Raw genomic sequence first — 17,869 nt, 5'->3', positions numbered from 1 at the left:
CGTCAGCCAGGGCTCCTGTTGCTGATTTTAAGCCTCCTCTTGCTTTAGCTAGCCTGATGAGCTGATTCCGATTTTAAATCACCAGTAGGAGCTTGGAATGGAGTCAAGAAGGAAAGGCATCACTTAAATATCACAGCACTGGAGAAACAGAGCGAAGCAAGCACTTACAGGAACGCGCTGGTATAGTGGAATCTTTGGCGGAATTGCTTCACTAGGAGGTAAACCAGAGGGCGGATATGACCTGTGTATAAGACAAATCCTACTTTTATTTCAAAACATTTCTAGTTTTACAATGTGGACAGTATTCTGTGCCACCAGAGTACAAAAAAAAAACACATATCTCAAACTCTGAACGTATCACAGATTTTTCCCTACACCTGATGTAATCTTTTGGGGTCAATTTTTTCAAGATGAACCAAAGGCTTCAGCTGTTCTGAAAAACTCTTCATGTCATCTGACACAGGGTCCTGGCCAGGAGGAGCCACTACATTCAGTTCTACAAGATACGACAATGATAGCGGCTCAATGTTATCTATGTTACCAGGGAGCAGAATCCGAAAGACCTTGGACACTACAATCTTCATAATCCCTTTGCGAAAAATGTGCCCCTTCACCACAAACTCATGGTCCATTCGGAAACCCATTTCTATTAGAAATTCAGTTAAGCTGTCAGAAGTGGCAATGTCCACACAATTACGTACCAGCGCAGATCGGTTTTTATCCCCAATTTCTGGCTGCCCAAGGTAGCGGAGATGCCAAGGCATGCCTGGCTTATCGACAGCACGTCGAGCCCTTAAAATAAATGGGCTTCCTTGCTGGGCTTTTAGCAGAAAAACCAGTTCATGATCTACAAAGGTTTCTGGCTCCATATTATCACAAAGCCCACGAAGTCGATGAAGAAGACTTTCCAGACTCTGGTCCAGCACACTCCCTGTGTAAATTAGAATCACTTATAATCATTGAATAATGACAATTTTAACAAAATGAGAATACTGAGAAAAAACACCAGCCTCATAATAGTACAAAATATTTGACAATGAAACCATTAATATTGCAATTCTATTTCTAATATTCTGTTAGATTTTGGAAAAACCCAGCAACTACAGGCCAGTCAGTTTAAACTCGGTGGTGGGGGAAATTTTTAGAAAGGATAATCTGGGACAAAATTAACAGTCACTTGAACAAGTGTGGATTAATTGAGGAAAGCCAGTATGGATTTGTTAAAGGCAAATCATGTTTAACAAACTTGATTGAGTTTTTTGATGAGGTAACAGAGAGGGTCGATGAGGGCAATGAGGTTGAAGTGCTGTCTATGGACTTCCAAAAGTGTTTGATAAACTGCCGCATAATATGCTGGTCATCAAAGTTGAAGCCCATGAATAAAAGGGGCAGTGGCACATGGATACAAAACTGGCTAAGTAATAGGAAAGAGAGTTGTGGTGAATGCTTGTTTTTCGGACTGGAGGGAGGTATACAGTGGTGTTCCCCAGGGGTCGGTACTAGGACCACTGCTTTTCTTGATCTATATAAAGACTTTGACTTGGACTTGGGTGTACAGGGCACAATTTCAAAATGTGCAGATGACACAAAACTTGGAAGGGTAGTGAACAGTGAGGTGGATAGTGATAGACTTCAGGAGGACATTCAAGTGGGCAGACACGTAGCAGATGAAATTCAACGCAGAAAAGTGTGAAGTTATACATTTTGGTAGGAAGAACGAGGAGAGTCAATATAAACTGAAGGGTACAATTCTAAAAGGGATGCAGGAACAGAGAGAACTGGGGGTATACATGCACAAATCGTTGAAGGTGGCAGGGCAGGTTGAGAAAGCATACGGGATCCTGGGCTTTATAAATAGAGGCAAAGAGTACAAAAGCAAGGAGGTTATGATGAAACTTTATAAAACATTGGTTCGGCCACAACTGGAGTATTGTGTCCAATTCTGGTTACCGCACTTTAGGAAGGATGTGAAGGCCTTACAGAGGGTGCAGAAGAGATTTACTAGAATGATTCCAGGAATGAGGGACTTCAGTTACGTGCATAGACTGAAGAAGCTGGGATTGTTCTCCTTAGAGCAGAGAAGGTTGAGAGGAGATTTGATAGAGGTAGTCAAAATCATGAAGGGTCTGGACAAAGTAGATAGATAAACTGGTCCCATTGGTGGAGGGGTCAAGAACCAGTGGAAGTAGATTTAAGGTGATTGGCAAAAGAACCAAAGGTGACATGAGAAAAAACTTTTTTACACAGCGAGTGGTTGTGATCTGGAATGCACTGCCTGAGGGGGTGGTGGTGGCAGATACAATTGTGGCTTTCAAAAGGGAATTGGATAAGTACTTGAAGGGAAAAAATTTGCAAGGCTACGGGGTTAGGGTGGGGAAGTGGGAATAACTGGATTGCTCTTGCAGACAGCCGGCACGGACTCGACGGGCCGAACGGCCTCCTTCCATGCTATAACCATTCTATGATTCTATATGAAAAATAAGACCAGAACACAACTAATTTCTCAGTGGAACCACACCAGAGCGCTTCTATACAGCAAGATCTCTGGTTGGTACTCAGCTGGGCTAGCATTTAGGGTCCTATAATTGACCTCGGTAATCCTGGTTAAGAAGAGAAAAATCAGCCAGGGTTCCCACTCCAGATCATGATCCAGTGACCTCTGCTGGAAGTGCATTTCAGGCGAGGACAGGAACACCCTCGACTGTTACTGGAAGACACTCGTAGAACTGCATCTTCCGGAGAATTGAAGGGAAGAAAATTGGCAGAGAAAAGCAGAAGATTGCACCTGTTATTCTACCGAGAAAGCTGAAGACATTGCTAAAGAAACTTATATCCCAGCCCATTCCAATCTGTCTCCAGTTCTCCGGCAGCACACAGGTATAGGGACAAATTATAACTGAATATGACCCAAATAGGGGCAGCAGGACTGGCTGGGACAAGTGTCTATTCCTCCTGACTTACATGCCAATCACTCAATAATTGATTTCGCTATAAACCAAAATCCAGTCATTTATCTATTTAAACCATTTAATAGAAAAATTAACAGGACCACATTTCATACCTTGCAGAATATATTCCATCATATTGATGGTTCCACCAATGACAGGTAACACAGTTACAGGAGGGGCCTCCATATTGTCAAGTCTCCAGCAAACCTGACTGGAAAAAAAGCTGCAGTCAAGAGACTGGAATGTTTGCAAACTAGACATCATTAAAGTTTGGGTTTTAATGACAACAACTTACGCATATATAGCACCTTTAATGTAGTAAAACATCCCAAGGTGCTTCACAGGTGTGCAATCAGGAAAAAAGTGACACTGAGCCAAAGAAGGAAATATTTGGACAGGTGACCAAAAGCTTAGTCAAAGAGGTAGGTTTTAAGGAGCATCTTAAAGGAGGAGAGGTGGAGAGGTTTAGGGAGGGAATTCCAGATAGGACCTTGATTGCTGAAGGCAAGGCCACCAATGGTAGGGCAAAGAAATTGGGGATGCATAAGAGGCCAGAGCTGAAGGAACACAGAGTTCTTGGAGGTTTGTAGGGCTGGAGGAGGTTACACAGATAGGGAGGGGTGAGGCCAAGGAGGGATTTGAACACAAGGATGAGAATTTTCGAGGCATTGCTGGACTGGGAGCCAATGTACGTCAGCGAGCACAGGAGTGATGGGTGAATGGGACTTGATGTCGAGTCAGGATACAGGCAGCAGAGTTTTGGATGAGCTTAAGTTTATGGAGGGTGGAAGATGGGGAGCCGGCCAGGAGAGCTTTGGAATAGTGATGTGTGGAGGTAACAAAAGCATGGATGAGGGTTCAGCAGCAGATGGGCTGAGACAGTGGCAGAAATGGGCAACATTATGGAGGTGGAAGTAGGCAGTCTTGGTGCAGAGAATATGGGGTCAGAACATGGGAGTTGCAGGAAAAATGGGCACGGATTTGGGAGGCGACAACACATTCAAGGGCTTTGGAGAGGAAAGGGAGGTTGGAGATGGGGTGGTAGTTTGCAAGGTCAGAGGGGACAAGGTGGGGGTTTTTTTTGAGGAGGGGGTAACAACAGCAGCTTTGAAAGGGAGGGGGCAGTACCTGAGGACAGGGAACCGTTGACAATATCAGGTAGCATGGGGGCCAGAAAGGGAAGTTGGGTGGTCAACAGTTTAATAGGAATAGGGTCGAGAGAGCAGGAGGTGGGACTCATGGACAAGATGAGCTCAGAGAGGGCATATGCAGAGATAGGAGAGGAACTAAAGAAAATTTCGAGTTCTGGGCTAGAGCAGGGGGAATCCTGGGAGAAATTTGGCTTGGTGGGCAAGGGGAAGGGAGGGATGCAGCAGAGACATCTGAATGGATGGTCTCGATCTTAGTGAGAAAAAAGTCCATGAGCTCCTCGCACTTGTTGTTGGAGGTGAGGGGGCAGGGTAGAGGGGTTTAAGGAGATGGGTGGTAGTAGAGAAAAGAAGCCAGGGGGTATCTTTATATTCCAGGATGATCCTGAATTAGTGAGCAGTTTTGGCAGAGGGCAGAGCCCAATAGTGCTTGATAATCACAAAATATTAGATATGTTAAGCCTTGTTGATTTTTATTTAAATATTTAACCTACTTTCTATGTACGTCACTGAAAAATAAGGACAGCTCCATATACTTAAATGCGTCTCATGCACTTTTCAATCATAAATCTCACTCCTAACATTTCTTCAAAGTTGATGGCTCTGTCGCTGAAAAAAGAACTTCTGCAGTTCCACGGTTTGCTCCTTTTGCCATGTCCAAAATCAAACAGGGACAAGGGAGGATGGGTTCATGGCCTGAGATGAGTGGCCACTGTGGACGCCGTTAAAATGCGACATGGCTATCAAATTTCAAGTTTGTGGCAGACAAATGAACAGCCCCGGCGTAGGATAATGGAAGAGCTGCATGTGACATGGTGGCACCATCACAGGAAGAAAAGGAGGCAGGAGTGGACTTTATTTTAAAAACTTTTTAACACTTCTCCTTCCCCACTCCAACAACTTGCTGCCCGGTGTGGTACTGAGCCACATAGATCAGAAAAGTCTCAGGTTCCATCCTCAATCCAGCATGGAGTTGCCCACTTGTGGCCAGGCAGCACTGGGGCAAATTACAACTGGCCTTTAGGGCCCCTGTGGGGAGGGGAGAGAGGCCAATAGGGCAGCTTCTGATCAATTTTCTGTGACCGACTGCTGGTCAGAGCCCCCCCACCCCTCCCATCAATGGGGTCAGAGCCCCCCCACCCCTCCCATCAATGGGGTCAGAGCCCCCCCACCCCTCCCATCAATGGGGTCAGAGCCCCCCCCCCCCCCATCAATGGGGTCCGAGCACCCCCCCCCATCAGTGGGGTCCGAGCCGCCCCCCCACCCCCTCCCATCAGTGGGGTCCGAGCCCCCCCCCCCACCCCCTCCCATCAGTGGGGTCCGAGCCCCCCCCCCCACCCCCTCCCATCAGTGGGGTCCGAGCCCCCCCCCACCCCCTCCCATCAGTGGGGTCCGAGCCCCCCCCCCTCCCTCCCTCCCCCTCCCTCCCTCCCCCTCCCTCCCCCTCCCATCAGTGGGGTCCGAGCCCCCCCCCCTCCCTCCCTCCCATCAGTGGGGTCCGAGCCCCCCCCCTCCCTCCCTCCCATCAGTGGGGTCCGAGCCCCCCCCCCCCTCCCTCCCTCCCATCAGTGGGGTCCGAGCCCCCCCCCCTCCCTCCCTCCCATCAGTGGGGTCCGAGCCCCCCCCCCTCCCATCAGTGGGGTCCGAGCCCCCCCCCCCCTCCCATCAGTGGGGTCCGAGCCCCCCCCCCCTCCCATCAGTGGGGTCCGAGCCCCCCCCCCCTCCCATCAGTGGGGTCCGAGCCCCCCCCCCTCCCATCAGTGGGGTCGGAGCCCCCCCCCCCCTCCCATCAGTGGGGTCCGAGCCCCCCCCCACCCCCTCCCATCAGTGGGGTCCGAGCCCCCCCCCACCCCCTCCCATCAGTGGGGTCCGAGCCCCCCCCCCACCCCCTCCCATCAGTGGGGTCCGAGACCACCCCCCCCTCCCTCCCTCCCCCTCCCCCCTCCCTCCCTCCCCCCTCCCCCTCCCTCCCTCCCCCCCCCTCCCCCCCTCCCTCCCCCTCCCATCAGTGGGGTCCGAGCCCCCCCCCCTCCCTCCCTCCCATCAGTGGGGTCCGAGCCCCCTCCCTCCCTCCCATCAGTGGGGTCCGAGCCCCCCCCCCTCCCTCCCATCAGTGGGGTCCGAGCCCCCCTCCCTCCCTCCCATCAGTGGGGTCCGAGCCCCCCCCTCCCTCCCTCCCATCAGTGGGGTCCGAGCCCCCCCCCTCCCTCCCATCAGTGGGGTCCGAGCCCCCCCCCTCCCTCCCATTAGTGGGGTCCGAGCCCCCCCCCTCCCTCCCATCAGTGGGGTCCGAGCCCCCCCCCCCCCCCTCCCATCAGTGGGGTCCGAGCCACCCCCCCTCCCATCAGTGGGGTCCGAGCCCCCCCCCCCTCCCATCAGTGGGGTCCGAGCCCCCCCATCAGTGGGGTCCGAGCCCCCCCCCCTCCCATCAGTGGGGTCCGAGCCCCCCCCCCCTCCCTCCCATCAGTGGGGTCCGAGCCCCCCCCCTCCCTCCCATCAGTGGGGTCCGAGCCCCCCCCTCCCTCCCATCAGTGGGGTCCGAGCCCCCCCCCTCCCTCCCATCAGTGGGGTCCGAGCCCCCCCCCTCCCTCCCATCAGTGGGGTCCGAGCCACCCCCCCTCCCATCAGTGGGGTCCGAGCCACCCCCCCTCCCATCAGTGGGGTCCGAGCCCCCCCCCCCCCTCCCTCCCATCAGTGGGGTCCGAGCCCCCCTCCCATCAGTGGGGTCCGAGCCCCACCCCCCTCCCTCCCTCCCATCAGTGGGGTCCGAGCCCCCCCCCACCCTCCCTCCCTCCCATCAGTGGGGTCCGAGCCCCCCCCCACCCTCCCTCCCTCCCATCAGTGGGGTCCGAGCCCCCCCCCACCCTCCCTCCCTCCCATCAGTGGGGTCCGAGCCCCCCCCCCCACCCTCCCATCAGTGGGGTCCGAGCCCCCCCCCCACCCTCCCATCAGTGGGGTCCGAGCCCCCCCCCCACCCTCCCATCAGTGGGGTCCGAGCCCCCCCCCCACCCTCCCATCAGTGGGGTCCGAGCCCCCCCCCCCTCCCCTCCCATCAGTGGGGTCAGAGCCCCCCCCCCCCCCCCCCGGAATAGGGTCAGACAAAGAGCCCCCCGGGCGGCCCCGTGTTGTGGTTCTGTGGGTGAGGACGGGGTTCTTGCCCCGGCTTCAAAGCCAACAGCCCCGACCCGGGGAGCGAGATCAAAGGAGGATTGACGATTCGCTCATGCCGTTGCCCAGGAGAGTCCAGAAGTCCCTCCACCCGGCCCAGGCCTCGGCCCCCCCGTTTACCTGAATCCGCCGCTCGTGGGCCCGGGACCGGAACGGAACCGCACGGACTGAAACAACAACCGGAAGTCGGGAGCGTGCAACGACAAATACGTTCCGAATGGAAACAAGCGCCCGCAGCCCCGAAAGTTGTTTTGTTTCTTTTTTTAAAATTTTAAAAGTCTTTCGACGGACAGTTCGCGGCCTTTTGTTCGAGTCGCAGTTCAGTCCCCCACCACTGTCATCCCAGTGTTTGCCGGCCCTGATCCAGTCCCACTGGCTGTAGCTCCCTGACTGGGTAATGAGGTAAGATTGCCACAGAATGGCAGCAGAAGCCAGGGTTTGAACAGCAGCAACTTGACCCGCAGCTCACACCAGGATTTACCTCTAATACTGTCGAAAAGTTCTGTCATCATGTCTGATGAAAAGTCATCAACTTGAAACGTTTACTCTTTCTTTCTCCACAGAGGCTGCCTGACCTGCTGAGTGTTTTTCATACGAACTAAGAGCAGGAGTAGGCCATTCGGCCCTTCAAGCCTGTTCTGCCATTTGATAAGATCATGGCTGATCTGATTGTGACCTCAACCCTACTTTCCCGTCTACCTACTATAACCTTTGCCACCCTTGTTAATCAGGAATCTAACTCAGCCTTAAAAATATTCAATGACCCTGCCTCCACCGCTTTCTGGGGAAGGGAGTTCCACAGACTCACGACCCTCTGAGAGAAAAAAACTTCTCCTCATCTCCGTCTTAAATGGAAGACCTCTTATTTTTAAACTGTGGCCCCTCGTTCTAGTCTCTCCCACAAGGGGAAACATCCTCTCAGCATCTACCCCTTCAAGTCCCCTCAGGATCTGATATGTTTCAATAAAATCACCTCTCATTCAAAACTTTGCTTTTCCAGCATTTTCTGTTTTAATTTCAGATTTCCAGCATCCGCTGTATTTTGCTTTTGCCTTACTCTGTACAGACTTGATTTGCAAAATCATTTCTCTTAAAGAAATTTAAACTGTGGACAATGGTTTCATTTAAAGAAGTTTTTAAAAAACGATTAATGAAATGGACCAGAAGAATATTTAATATCCCAGTGATATCGGAATTTTTTTTTTTTTTTAAATATACTTTATTCATAAAATTTGCAGCAGTACATACAATACAGTTGTCATATCACTTTCCAAACGTACACAATACAGATTATACAATTTGCAGGTTACGTCAAGTACAGTACAATGAACACATTGGACATAATTACAGTTCATGACACTCTATGGTGTCTCATTGCATCAGACTCAACACAGATTATTGCTTACAGATTCATTTCAGATTCATTACAGGTACATTACAGCAATTTGAATTTTACATTCTGCCCGAGGGGGTTTTTCCCTGATTGCAGCCCCTCGGTTTACAATGGCGGGAAGGCTCTAAACGGTTGCCTTTCCCAGTGATATCGGAATACACAGAGCCTGATTTCACATAACTTTGCAGCACAGAAACAGGCTATTCAGCTCAACTGGTCGATGCCGGTGTTTATGCTCCACACAAAGCTCCTCCCACCTTACTTCATCTAACCCTATCAGCAGATCCTTTTATTCCTTTCTCCCTCCTGTACTTATCTCACTTCTCCTTAAATGCATCTATGGATTAAAAATTCATGTGGCTATGGGTACCAATAACATTCAGGGACCCTCTGCCTTCCCTGCACAATCTAACCCCCATCCATTAAAACACAAACGTGCAATAAAATGCCTGAAGAAATAGGCCCATAAAATGTTTACACACTGCTGTCAGTATTTATATGTAACATCTGCCGACTGTGCCTCGCCGCCTTCTGACTTTAAATGCTAGATTATTTTGATCCAGCAGTTGTATGCAGCTTTTCTGTGTGATAATGAGGTTTCTGTTGGGGGGGGCACATTCATTTCCCCCCCGGGAATAGACTTTAAATAAATCAGTTACACAGGATGTTTAATCCATGCGACCGTTTCAAAAAGTTAACATGCCGAATTAATACCATTTTTCTCAATTAATTAAAATCCCTTAGTTCAAATACTACCTCCTCACCACTCCATCTACAGGTAATATATACATCACAGTTCCACAAAGCACGACTGATAGGGTTTAAATCCAGCACATGTAGAAATGTTTCCTTTTTTTCTAGTTATTGCAGATACTGGACTCAAACACAGGCAGTCATGCTTTATGGGACTGCCGTGTATGTACACCTGGATAGCACTGTTCAAGTCTGGTGTTTCATTTATTGTGATTTTTTTTCAAAAAGTCAGAACAATTTCCCTCCTGATGTGAACTAAAATCCCATCCCTACCTCCAAATCCCGAGGAGCCTGGCACTGATTTAACCAACAATGTGCTTCTCGTTCCCCACTTTCCTCACCAATATATCGACCTCTGATTCCCACCTGTTTTTCCTGACCTGCCTGCTCTATGTAAGGTGTGCCCAGTCTCAGTTTGAAATAATGAACCAGTGATGTTCATTTACAGTACTGTCACTCCTATTAATGGTTGTGATTTACCACTGGGCACTTTTCTTCTCCTTACTGTAGTTGCATAAGTTTATAAATATGAGTGAGTTCTAATATGAGCAGCCCCACGTTCTTCTACCTTGTTCTGCTGATTTTGGCTGAAGTCCAGTTATTATGTTAATATGTTGTTATGTCAATATGTATAAATATATTGACATAACAAAAGGTACCAGGATCTGCTGAAAAGATTATTGGAAATGGTCAGTATTAAATCAGCAGCTAAATATCCGTCAGGAATGCATGGTATATAAGTAAATACTGTCAGGATTCATTATTGTAAATTAGTTGTCCATAAAGAGGATAAGACGAGGTCCTGTTCAGGTGGATGTAAAAGGATCCCATTGCACTTTTCAAAGAAGAGCTGGCGATTCTCCCAGTGCCCTGACCAATGTTCTTTCGTCAACCAACACCATCAAAAATAGTTTATTAATTGGTCAATCGTCTCATTTACTGTTTGTGAGATCTTGCTATGTGCTAATTGCTTCTTATGCTTGCCTACACAGCAACATTGACTATATTTCAAAAAATAATTATTTGGATGTGAAACCTTTTGAAAAGCCCTGAGGACATGATAAGGCACTATACAAATGCAAGTTTTTCTCTTCAATTGTGTCTGCATTACTAACACACACCTCAGTATAGCAGCCAAGACTATGATATTCATATTATAACACCTGGCTTCTCTCATTTGAATGACAATTGCAGTGCTGAAACCGGCAAGAGACATACGTCTCTGGGTTCATCATTACATCATAGGAACACTTCTGCAGCAGTCAGACTTGTTCTCTTTGTTTGCTACTGAACCTTGGTCTATAATTAAATCTTGATAGTGTTTATTTAAAAGAGTAATCGTTGCCACTTTAGGGAATTTCCAAACAGCTTATGTTCCTGGAACAGGAATATGCCCCTCTGAAAACTCCCCTGAGTTGGCCTGCAGGGTTAGTTACATATGTGTTACCTTCAACAGATGCAATTATTTGAAATGACAACATTTAATTGGATGATAATGCCTTTTAAAATCGATTTTGTTTCTGCCCACTGAAGTTGGCGCCACCAGTGTGGAATTTTGCTGGGAACAGCAATGGAAGTGGATAAATATTTGAAAAACAAAAATTTGAATTGGTATGAGTAAAAGGCAGGGGAATGGGACTAAGTAGATAGCTCTTTCCAAGAGCCGGCAAAGGCGCGATGGGCTGAATGTCTTCCGCGTGTGCTGTAAAATTCTAATACATAATGGGCTGCTTTCCAAGATGCAGTGTTTTTTTTTATTGGTTCATGGGATGTGGGCATCGCTGGCGAGGCCAGCATTTATTGCCCATCCCTAACTGCCCTTGAGAAGGTGGTGGTGAGCCGCCTTCTTGAACCGCTGCAGTCCGTGTGGTGATGGTTCTCCCACAGTGCTGTTAGGAAGGGAGTTCCAGGATTTTGACCCAGCGACGATGAAGGAACGGTGATATATTTCCAAGTCGGGATGGTGTGTGACTTGGAGGGGAACGTGCAGATGGTGTTGTTCCCAAGTGCCTGCTGCTCTTGTCCTTCTAGGTGATAGAGGCCGCGGGTTTGGGAGGTGCTGTTGAAGAAGCCTTGGCGAGTTGCTGCAATGCATCCTGTGGATGGTACACACTGCAGCCACAGTGCGCCGGTGGTGAAGGGACTGAATGTTTAGGGTGGTGGATGGGGTGCCAATCAAGCGGGCTGCTTTATCTTGGATGGTGTCGAGCTTCTTGAGTGTTGTTGGAGCTGCACTCATCCAGGCAAGTGGAGAGTATTCCATCACACTCCTGACTTGTGCCTTGTAGATGGTGGAAAGGCTTTGGGGAGTCAGGAGGTGAGTCACTCGCCACAGAATACCCAGCCTCTGACCTGCTCTCGTAGCCACAGTATTTATATGGCTGGTCCAGTTAAGTTTCTGGTCAATGGTGACCCCCAGGATGTTGATGGTGGGGAATTCGGCGATGGTAATGCCGTTGAATGTCAAGGGGAGGTGGTTAGACTCTCTCTTGTTGGAGATGGTCATTGCCTGGCACTTATCTGGCGCGAATGTTACTTGCCACTTATGAGCCCAAGCCTGGATGTTGTCCAGGTCTTGCTGCATGCGGGCTCGGACTGCTTCATTATTTGAGGGGTTGCGAATGGAACTGAACACTGTGCAGTCATCAGCGAACATCCCCATTTCTGACCTTATGATGGAGGGAAGGTCATTGATGAAGCAGCTGAAGATGGTTGGGCCTAGGACACTGCCCTGAGGAACTCCTGCAGCAATGTCCTGGGGCTGAGATGATTGGCCTCCAACAACCACTACCATCTTCCTTTGTGCTCCAAAGGTATGACTCCAGCCACTGGCGGGTTTTCCCCCTGATTCCCATTGACTTCAATTTTACGAGGGCTCCTTGGTGCCACACTCGGTCAAATGCTGCCTTGATGTCAAGGGCAGTCACTCTCACCTCACCTCTGGAATTCAGCTCTTTTGTCCATGTTTGGACCAAGGCTGTAATGAGGTCTGGAGCCGAGTGGTCCTGGCGGAACCCAAACTGAGCATCGGTGAGCAGGTTATTGGTGAGTAAGTGCCGCTTGATAGCACTGTCGACGACACCTTCCATCACTTTGCTGATGATTGAGAGTAGACTGATGGGGCGGTAATTGGCCGGATTGGATTTGTCCTGCTTTTTGTGGACAGGACATACCTGGGCAATTTTCCACATTGTCGGGTAGATGCCAGTGTTGTAGCTGTACTGGAACAGCTTAGCTAGAGGCGCAGCCAATTCTGGAGCACAGGTCTTCAGCACTACAGCTGGGATGTTGTCGGGGCCCATAGCCTTTGCTGTGTCACCAGCCTGATGATCATGATCAGTGTTTCAAAGTCATCACACAAGCTGGACTCAAAATTCCTTATGATGCCCCCCCTTCCCCTGGCATTTCAAAGAGTTGATATCATTAGGAAGATAAACCACTAAATAATTTACAACATTTATTAATTACTCAGCTCTAATTTGCCCATTTATGGTTTTTTAAAACTAGTTGTTACAATTGGGGAGTTTTAAGTACTCTTTTCTCTTACAATGGATTCATAGCACTTCATTGTACCACACCGACAATCCTGAAGCTGTACTTTTAAATCAATATTCTGTCTTTTTCAGAGTTATGTGACCCAAGGTTTAACAAAGATCTTATTTGTAGTAATCTAATTATTGCATTATACTTAAGTCACATGTTATGGGATCAACCATTTCAGAAATGATGAACTTTAAACACAGATCAGATTTTATAGACTAAAACAACTAATATTTATTTATACTAAATAGAAATAGAACAAAGGGTTGGCAAAAACTAATATTATAATATAAATATAAGTATACAACATCAAGAAAAGTACATGTGGAATCAGTTACACTCAGTAAGCACATCTTCCTGAAGAATTAAACAGTCTTTTGAGTTTTTAAAGACAAAGTATTGGTTACTGACAAAACAAATTTTGTCTCCTCAAATCAAAATAACCTAATGTAATGAAAAGTTTCTCTCAAGCAGGGAGTTAAAAATGATCCTTTCATCTGCTGTAACAACAGAAACTAAAGCACATGCACCAGACTTTAACCCCATTATTTGTTTGATAATCGTTCCTGTGAAGAGCCATGGGAAGTTTTACGACGTTAAAGGCGCTATATAAATGCAAGTTGTTGTTGTTGTTCATCTGAAGTTTTGATTTACAGAGGAAGTTAACATTTTATTTCAAATATACAATGACAAATGCTGCATAACAAAGTACAAATGTTATACACAAGTTAAATTGTCCATGTTAAGTTCTTAATATAAAAGATGGTGTCAAAGTTGGGAGAAAGACTTCAGAAACTTGCTCCACAGAGCCACCCAGTGGCCAAAGCCTGCAACTACACAGTGATTGTTGACGCAGCAAAATTGAATGGGAAAATGTTGACAGCAATTTACAATGGTAAATATTGACACAAAAACATGACTAAAAATCATGACAATAAGAATTAGAGTTTATGGACAAGAAGTCCACATCCTACATTATGCAGGTGTGACAATTGATGAAATTCACATAATCCAATTAGCAGGAATATAGCATTTGTTGTTTGTGAATATCCAAACAGACTGAGCATTTTTAAACTTTGAACTTAGGGTCAAAATTCACCATCTGCCTCTTCTATTAGAAAGGAAATGAAACAATTAAAAAATTTATAACAAAAGTCTTGTTTCACGAATGGAGCTGTTGCATCGACTATTAGTAATAATTTTTTTTGCTCTCCTTTTCTGTCCTCTCCTGAAGGGGACAATTCATGCTGGGGTATGGTGCCACAGGCAGTAGCAACCCTTCAAAACTTTATTGAATTGTACGTTCTTCGAGCACAGGCTATTCACCACAGAGGGCATCACAGCTGATCCTGATCCTATCCTCACTCAATGTCCACTCACGTGCACTTTCCAGCAGAGCTTGCTGGATACCAAATCAGGAGTGGGAACCACTAATGATTTTACCTCTCCCTAGCCCAGGGAGACTAAAGTCAGTTGTGCATTTCTAACATCACCCAGTTAAGATCAGTTAACTCAGCACAGCTCAGGAATGGGCCCCGGGACCTTCTTGGGTTATATGACTCAATTCCATACCACACGGTGCGGTTACCCACTGAGCCATTCAGTGAGCTCTTCCATTTATTTTCTTTGATAATCTATTTACACTAATGCCAACTGAGGATATTACTGAGAAAAGCCATGGGCATCTTTACCTACTGGCAGTCATCATAACACTGTGGTGTTTGGGCACACTTCAGTGGAACTGTTACATATTAAAAATAGGCAGAACTCACTTGAACCGTTCCAAAATGTTGGATGATGTAATGAATTGATTTTGTTTTATATGACTGATTTATTGCTGCTATTTTAACACTGATCAATTTTTGATACAGTTAAACAGGTGTTTATTACATTTTCTTTTACAGCCTTGTTTACGTGCCAAGCGGCAACCACTTCTTTTCTTTAAACTCTGAAGTTCTAACTCTACTTATTCACCTCCTTCAAGAAATGAAATGAACCGGGAAGTAGTCACAGCCCAAATTATATATAGTCCTTTGGAAAGAAGGGACCTAATGGCACAATACTTTCACACTTTCTTATGTGCTTATGAGGTGGGACGCTGTGAAGTATGCCTTATCAGTGCCTCTCCATTACTGATAACAAAAATGTGGGAATAATGTGTCATAGGCGGATAAAGAAAGGAGAAAAATATGCACAAAACAGAGAGGTGCAATTTCCAAGAAAAGAACTTCCGTCAGCATTTTATTGACAAATTCAACTTTACGTGCTTTTTCCTATAAAATCCGATCATGGTACTTTTTATTAGAAATAAAAGAATGATGTCTAATTATTGTCAGGCACTAGTGCTTGTGCTAGTGCTTCCAATGCTATTTAATAAGTCAGTCAGCACTGTCATACATGCCAGTCTGAAGGTGGGCCTGTGCATCCCACCACCTTATTCCCTTGGATTCCCCTACTCATGGCATAACTCAACTTACCAGCAGTACACATCTTCACACTTTGGGTTCTTCAAATTAAGTCAAATAGTAGGACTAATGTTATTTGTTGCCAGCCTGTTGAATCTCCATCACAGAGAACTTAGTTACTTCTTTACAGTCCAGAGTGAAATGAGTTTGGAGAGTCTCAATACAGTTCCAAGTTAAGGGGAATCCATTATTACTGGGAAATAACAGTGCATATTGTAGTGCATTGTCTGCACAATGCATAAGGTCCCTTTTTATGTCCAATTTAAATCTCCATGAGACTTATCTTTAAACTTCACAGCCTCAGACAAATCTGGATGGATTAGGCAAGATTTCAGATACTCTGAAATCTGATGCAAGTAGATAAATCCTAGCTGTTTATATTTGGTCATTTCCTGTGATTGTGCTGCACATTTGTAATGAATGTGAATTTGCAACAGTCATATAAACAGGGTATGAGTGAAAAATGGAGCTCCAAAAGTTATTCTCAGTACTGAAGTATCAAAGAAGCTAAACACATGAACGAGTTTGTACAGTTTCAAATGGAAAACTAAAATAAAACAATAAAATTAAACCAATTCCAGGTTTGTCCACAAGACTGCACAAAGCTTACTCCCCATCACTCATGTATGTTGTATACCATGAAACCAATGTATGATGTGCCTTGGGACCTTTTACTACCTTAATGGTGCTATATAAATGCAAGTTGTTGTTGAATGTATGCCTTGGTGTTGTGCCTGGGGAACAATTGCAGCAAAAGAAATCTTAAAAATAATGAAACTCACACTGCACAAGTTTATGCTGGAGAACATCACGGGGACCAATAGTGCATTGAAAGGCACCTACAGCACTGGGGCCTGATAGCAATATTACAAGGAGAGGGCCACAAAGGAAGAACATTTTAAAATCAGGCCTTTCCCACCGGTACTGTTGTTCAGGTGCTCCTGAACATTTCAGATATTTTTATCAATAAATATGAACAAAAGTACAATACACAAAAAACTGTGCCACCATGTTAGTCTTTATCCTGCTAACATTTCATCACCACAGATAAGTTTGGATCAAAAGATATTGACAAAAGCAATTCTGAAGTCAGAGAACAATACCTGGTGATTACAGATAATCTTTCCAGCTGCCCGTTGTCAAGGCAATCAAAGTGTTCAGACAGAGAGATGTTACATATAGGACCACCGAATATACAAACGGCCAGAACAAAAGACAGAGAGAGAGAGAAACATCCGAAAGGAAGAGAAAGAGAGAGAATGACCTGTTGTATTAAAAACAGATAACTTTTTTTCGCTGGTGGGGTTACATGTAGCGTGACATGAACCCAAGATCCCGGTTGAGGCCGTCCTCATGGGTGCGGAACTTGGCTATCAATTTCTGCTCGACGATTTTGCGTTGTGTGTCTCGAAGGCTGCCTTGGCGAACGCTTACCCAAAGATCGGTGGCTGAATGTCCTTGACTGCTGAAGTGTTCCCCGACTGGGAGGGAACCCTCCTGTCTGGCGATTGTTGCACGGTGTCCGTTCATCCGTTGTCGCAGTGTCTGCATGGTCTCGCCAATGTACCATGCTCCGGGGCATCCTTTCCTGCAACGTATGAGGTAGACAACGTTGGCCGAGTCACAAGAGTACGAACCATGTACCTGGTGGGTGGTGTCCTCTCGTGTGATGGTGGTATCTGTGTTGATGATCTGGCATGTCTTGCAGAGGTTGCCGTGGCAGGGTTGTGTGGTGTCGTGGACGCTGTTCTTCTGAAAGCTGGGTAATTTGCTGCGAACGATGGTCTGTTTGAGGTTGGGTGGCTGTTTGAAGGCGAGTAGTGGAGGTGTGGGGATGGCCTTAGCGAGGTGTTCATCGTCATCGATGACATGTTGAAGGCTGCGGAGAACATGGCGTAGTTTCTCCGCTCCGGAGATGTACTGGACGACGAAGGGTACTTTGTTGGTTGCGTCCCGTGTTAGTCTTCTGAGGAGGTCTATGCGATTTTTCGCTGTGGCCCATCGGAACTGTCGATCGACGAGTCGAGCGTCATATCCCGTTCTTACGAGGGCATCTTTCAGCGTCTGTAGGTGTCCATCGCGTTCCTCCTCGTCTGAGCAGATCCTGTGTATTTGCAGGGCCTGTCCATAGGGGATGGCCTCTTTGACGTGGTTAGGGTGGAAGCTGGAAAAGTGGAGCATCGTGAGGTTGTCCGTGGGCTTGCGGTAGAGTGAGGTGCTGAGGTGCCCGTCTTTGATGGAGATTCGTGTGTCCAAGAAAGAAACTGATTCTGAGGAGTCGTCCATGGTGAGTTGATGGTGGGATGGAACTTGTTGATGTTATCGTTCATACTCCTGTGACTCGGCCAACGTTGTCTACCTCATACGTTGCAGGAAAGGATGCCCCGGAGCATGGTACATTGGCGAGACCATGCAGACACTGCGACAACGGATGAACGGACACCGTGCAACAAT

The 17,869-nt window shown here is 47.1% G+C and overlaps 1 protein-coding gene and 1 long non-coding RNA gene across 3 annotated transcripts in view; one reads left to right on the top strand and one right to left on the bottom strand.

Annotated features, from left to right (window-relative positions):
- Positions 1-246: 246 nt before the first annotated feature.
- Positions 247-7,650, bottom strand: med18 (mediator of RNA polymerase II transcription, subunit 18 homolog (yeast)). Of its 2 annotated transcripts, none has more exons than XM_068006703.1 (3): positions 7,385-7,650; positions 3,062-3,155; positions 247-931 (listed from the first exon to the last, which is right to left on the bottom strand). In XM_068006703.1, exons 2-3 carry the CDS (start codon positions 3,132-3,134, stop codon positions 372-374), a joined length of 633 nt encoding a protein of 210 aa, XP_067862804.1. In that variant the 5' UTR covers positions 3,135-3,155; positions 7,385-7,650; the 3' UTR covers positions 247-371. The 2 variants fall into 2 exon arrangements, with proteins under 2 accessions (XP_067862804.1, XP_067862803.1); XM_068006702.1 differs by having other exon boundaries at positions 3,062-3,159; positions 7,385-7,649.
- LOC137342650 (uncharacterized) overlaps positions 7,399-17,869 on the top strand; it is a 32,631-nt gene continuing 22,160 nt past the window's right edge. The window contains exon 1 of the long non-coding RNA XR_010967310.1: positions 7,399-7,666. This is a non-coding gene — a long non-coding RNA (uncharacterized lncRNA). The remainder of the gene's footprint in view (positions 7,667-17,869) is intronic.

Source organism: Heptranchias perlo, chromosome 26, assembly GCF_035084215.1.
Source record: "Heptranchias perlo isolate sHepPer1 chromosome 26, sHepPer1.hap1, whole genome shotgun sequence".
In the NCBI taxonomy this organism is placed as follows: domain Eukaryota; kingdom Metazoa; phylum Chordata; class Chondrichthyes; order Hexanchiformes; family Hexanchidae; genus Heptranchias; species Heptranchias perlo.
Note: the sequence above shows the minus strand (reverse complement) of the source record. Positions and strands in the feature narration are given on the sequence as shown.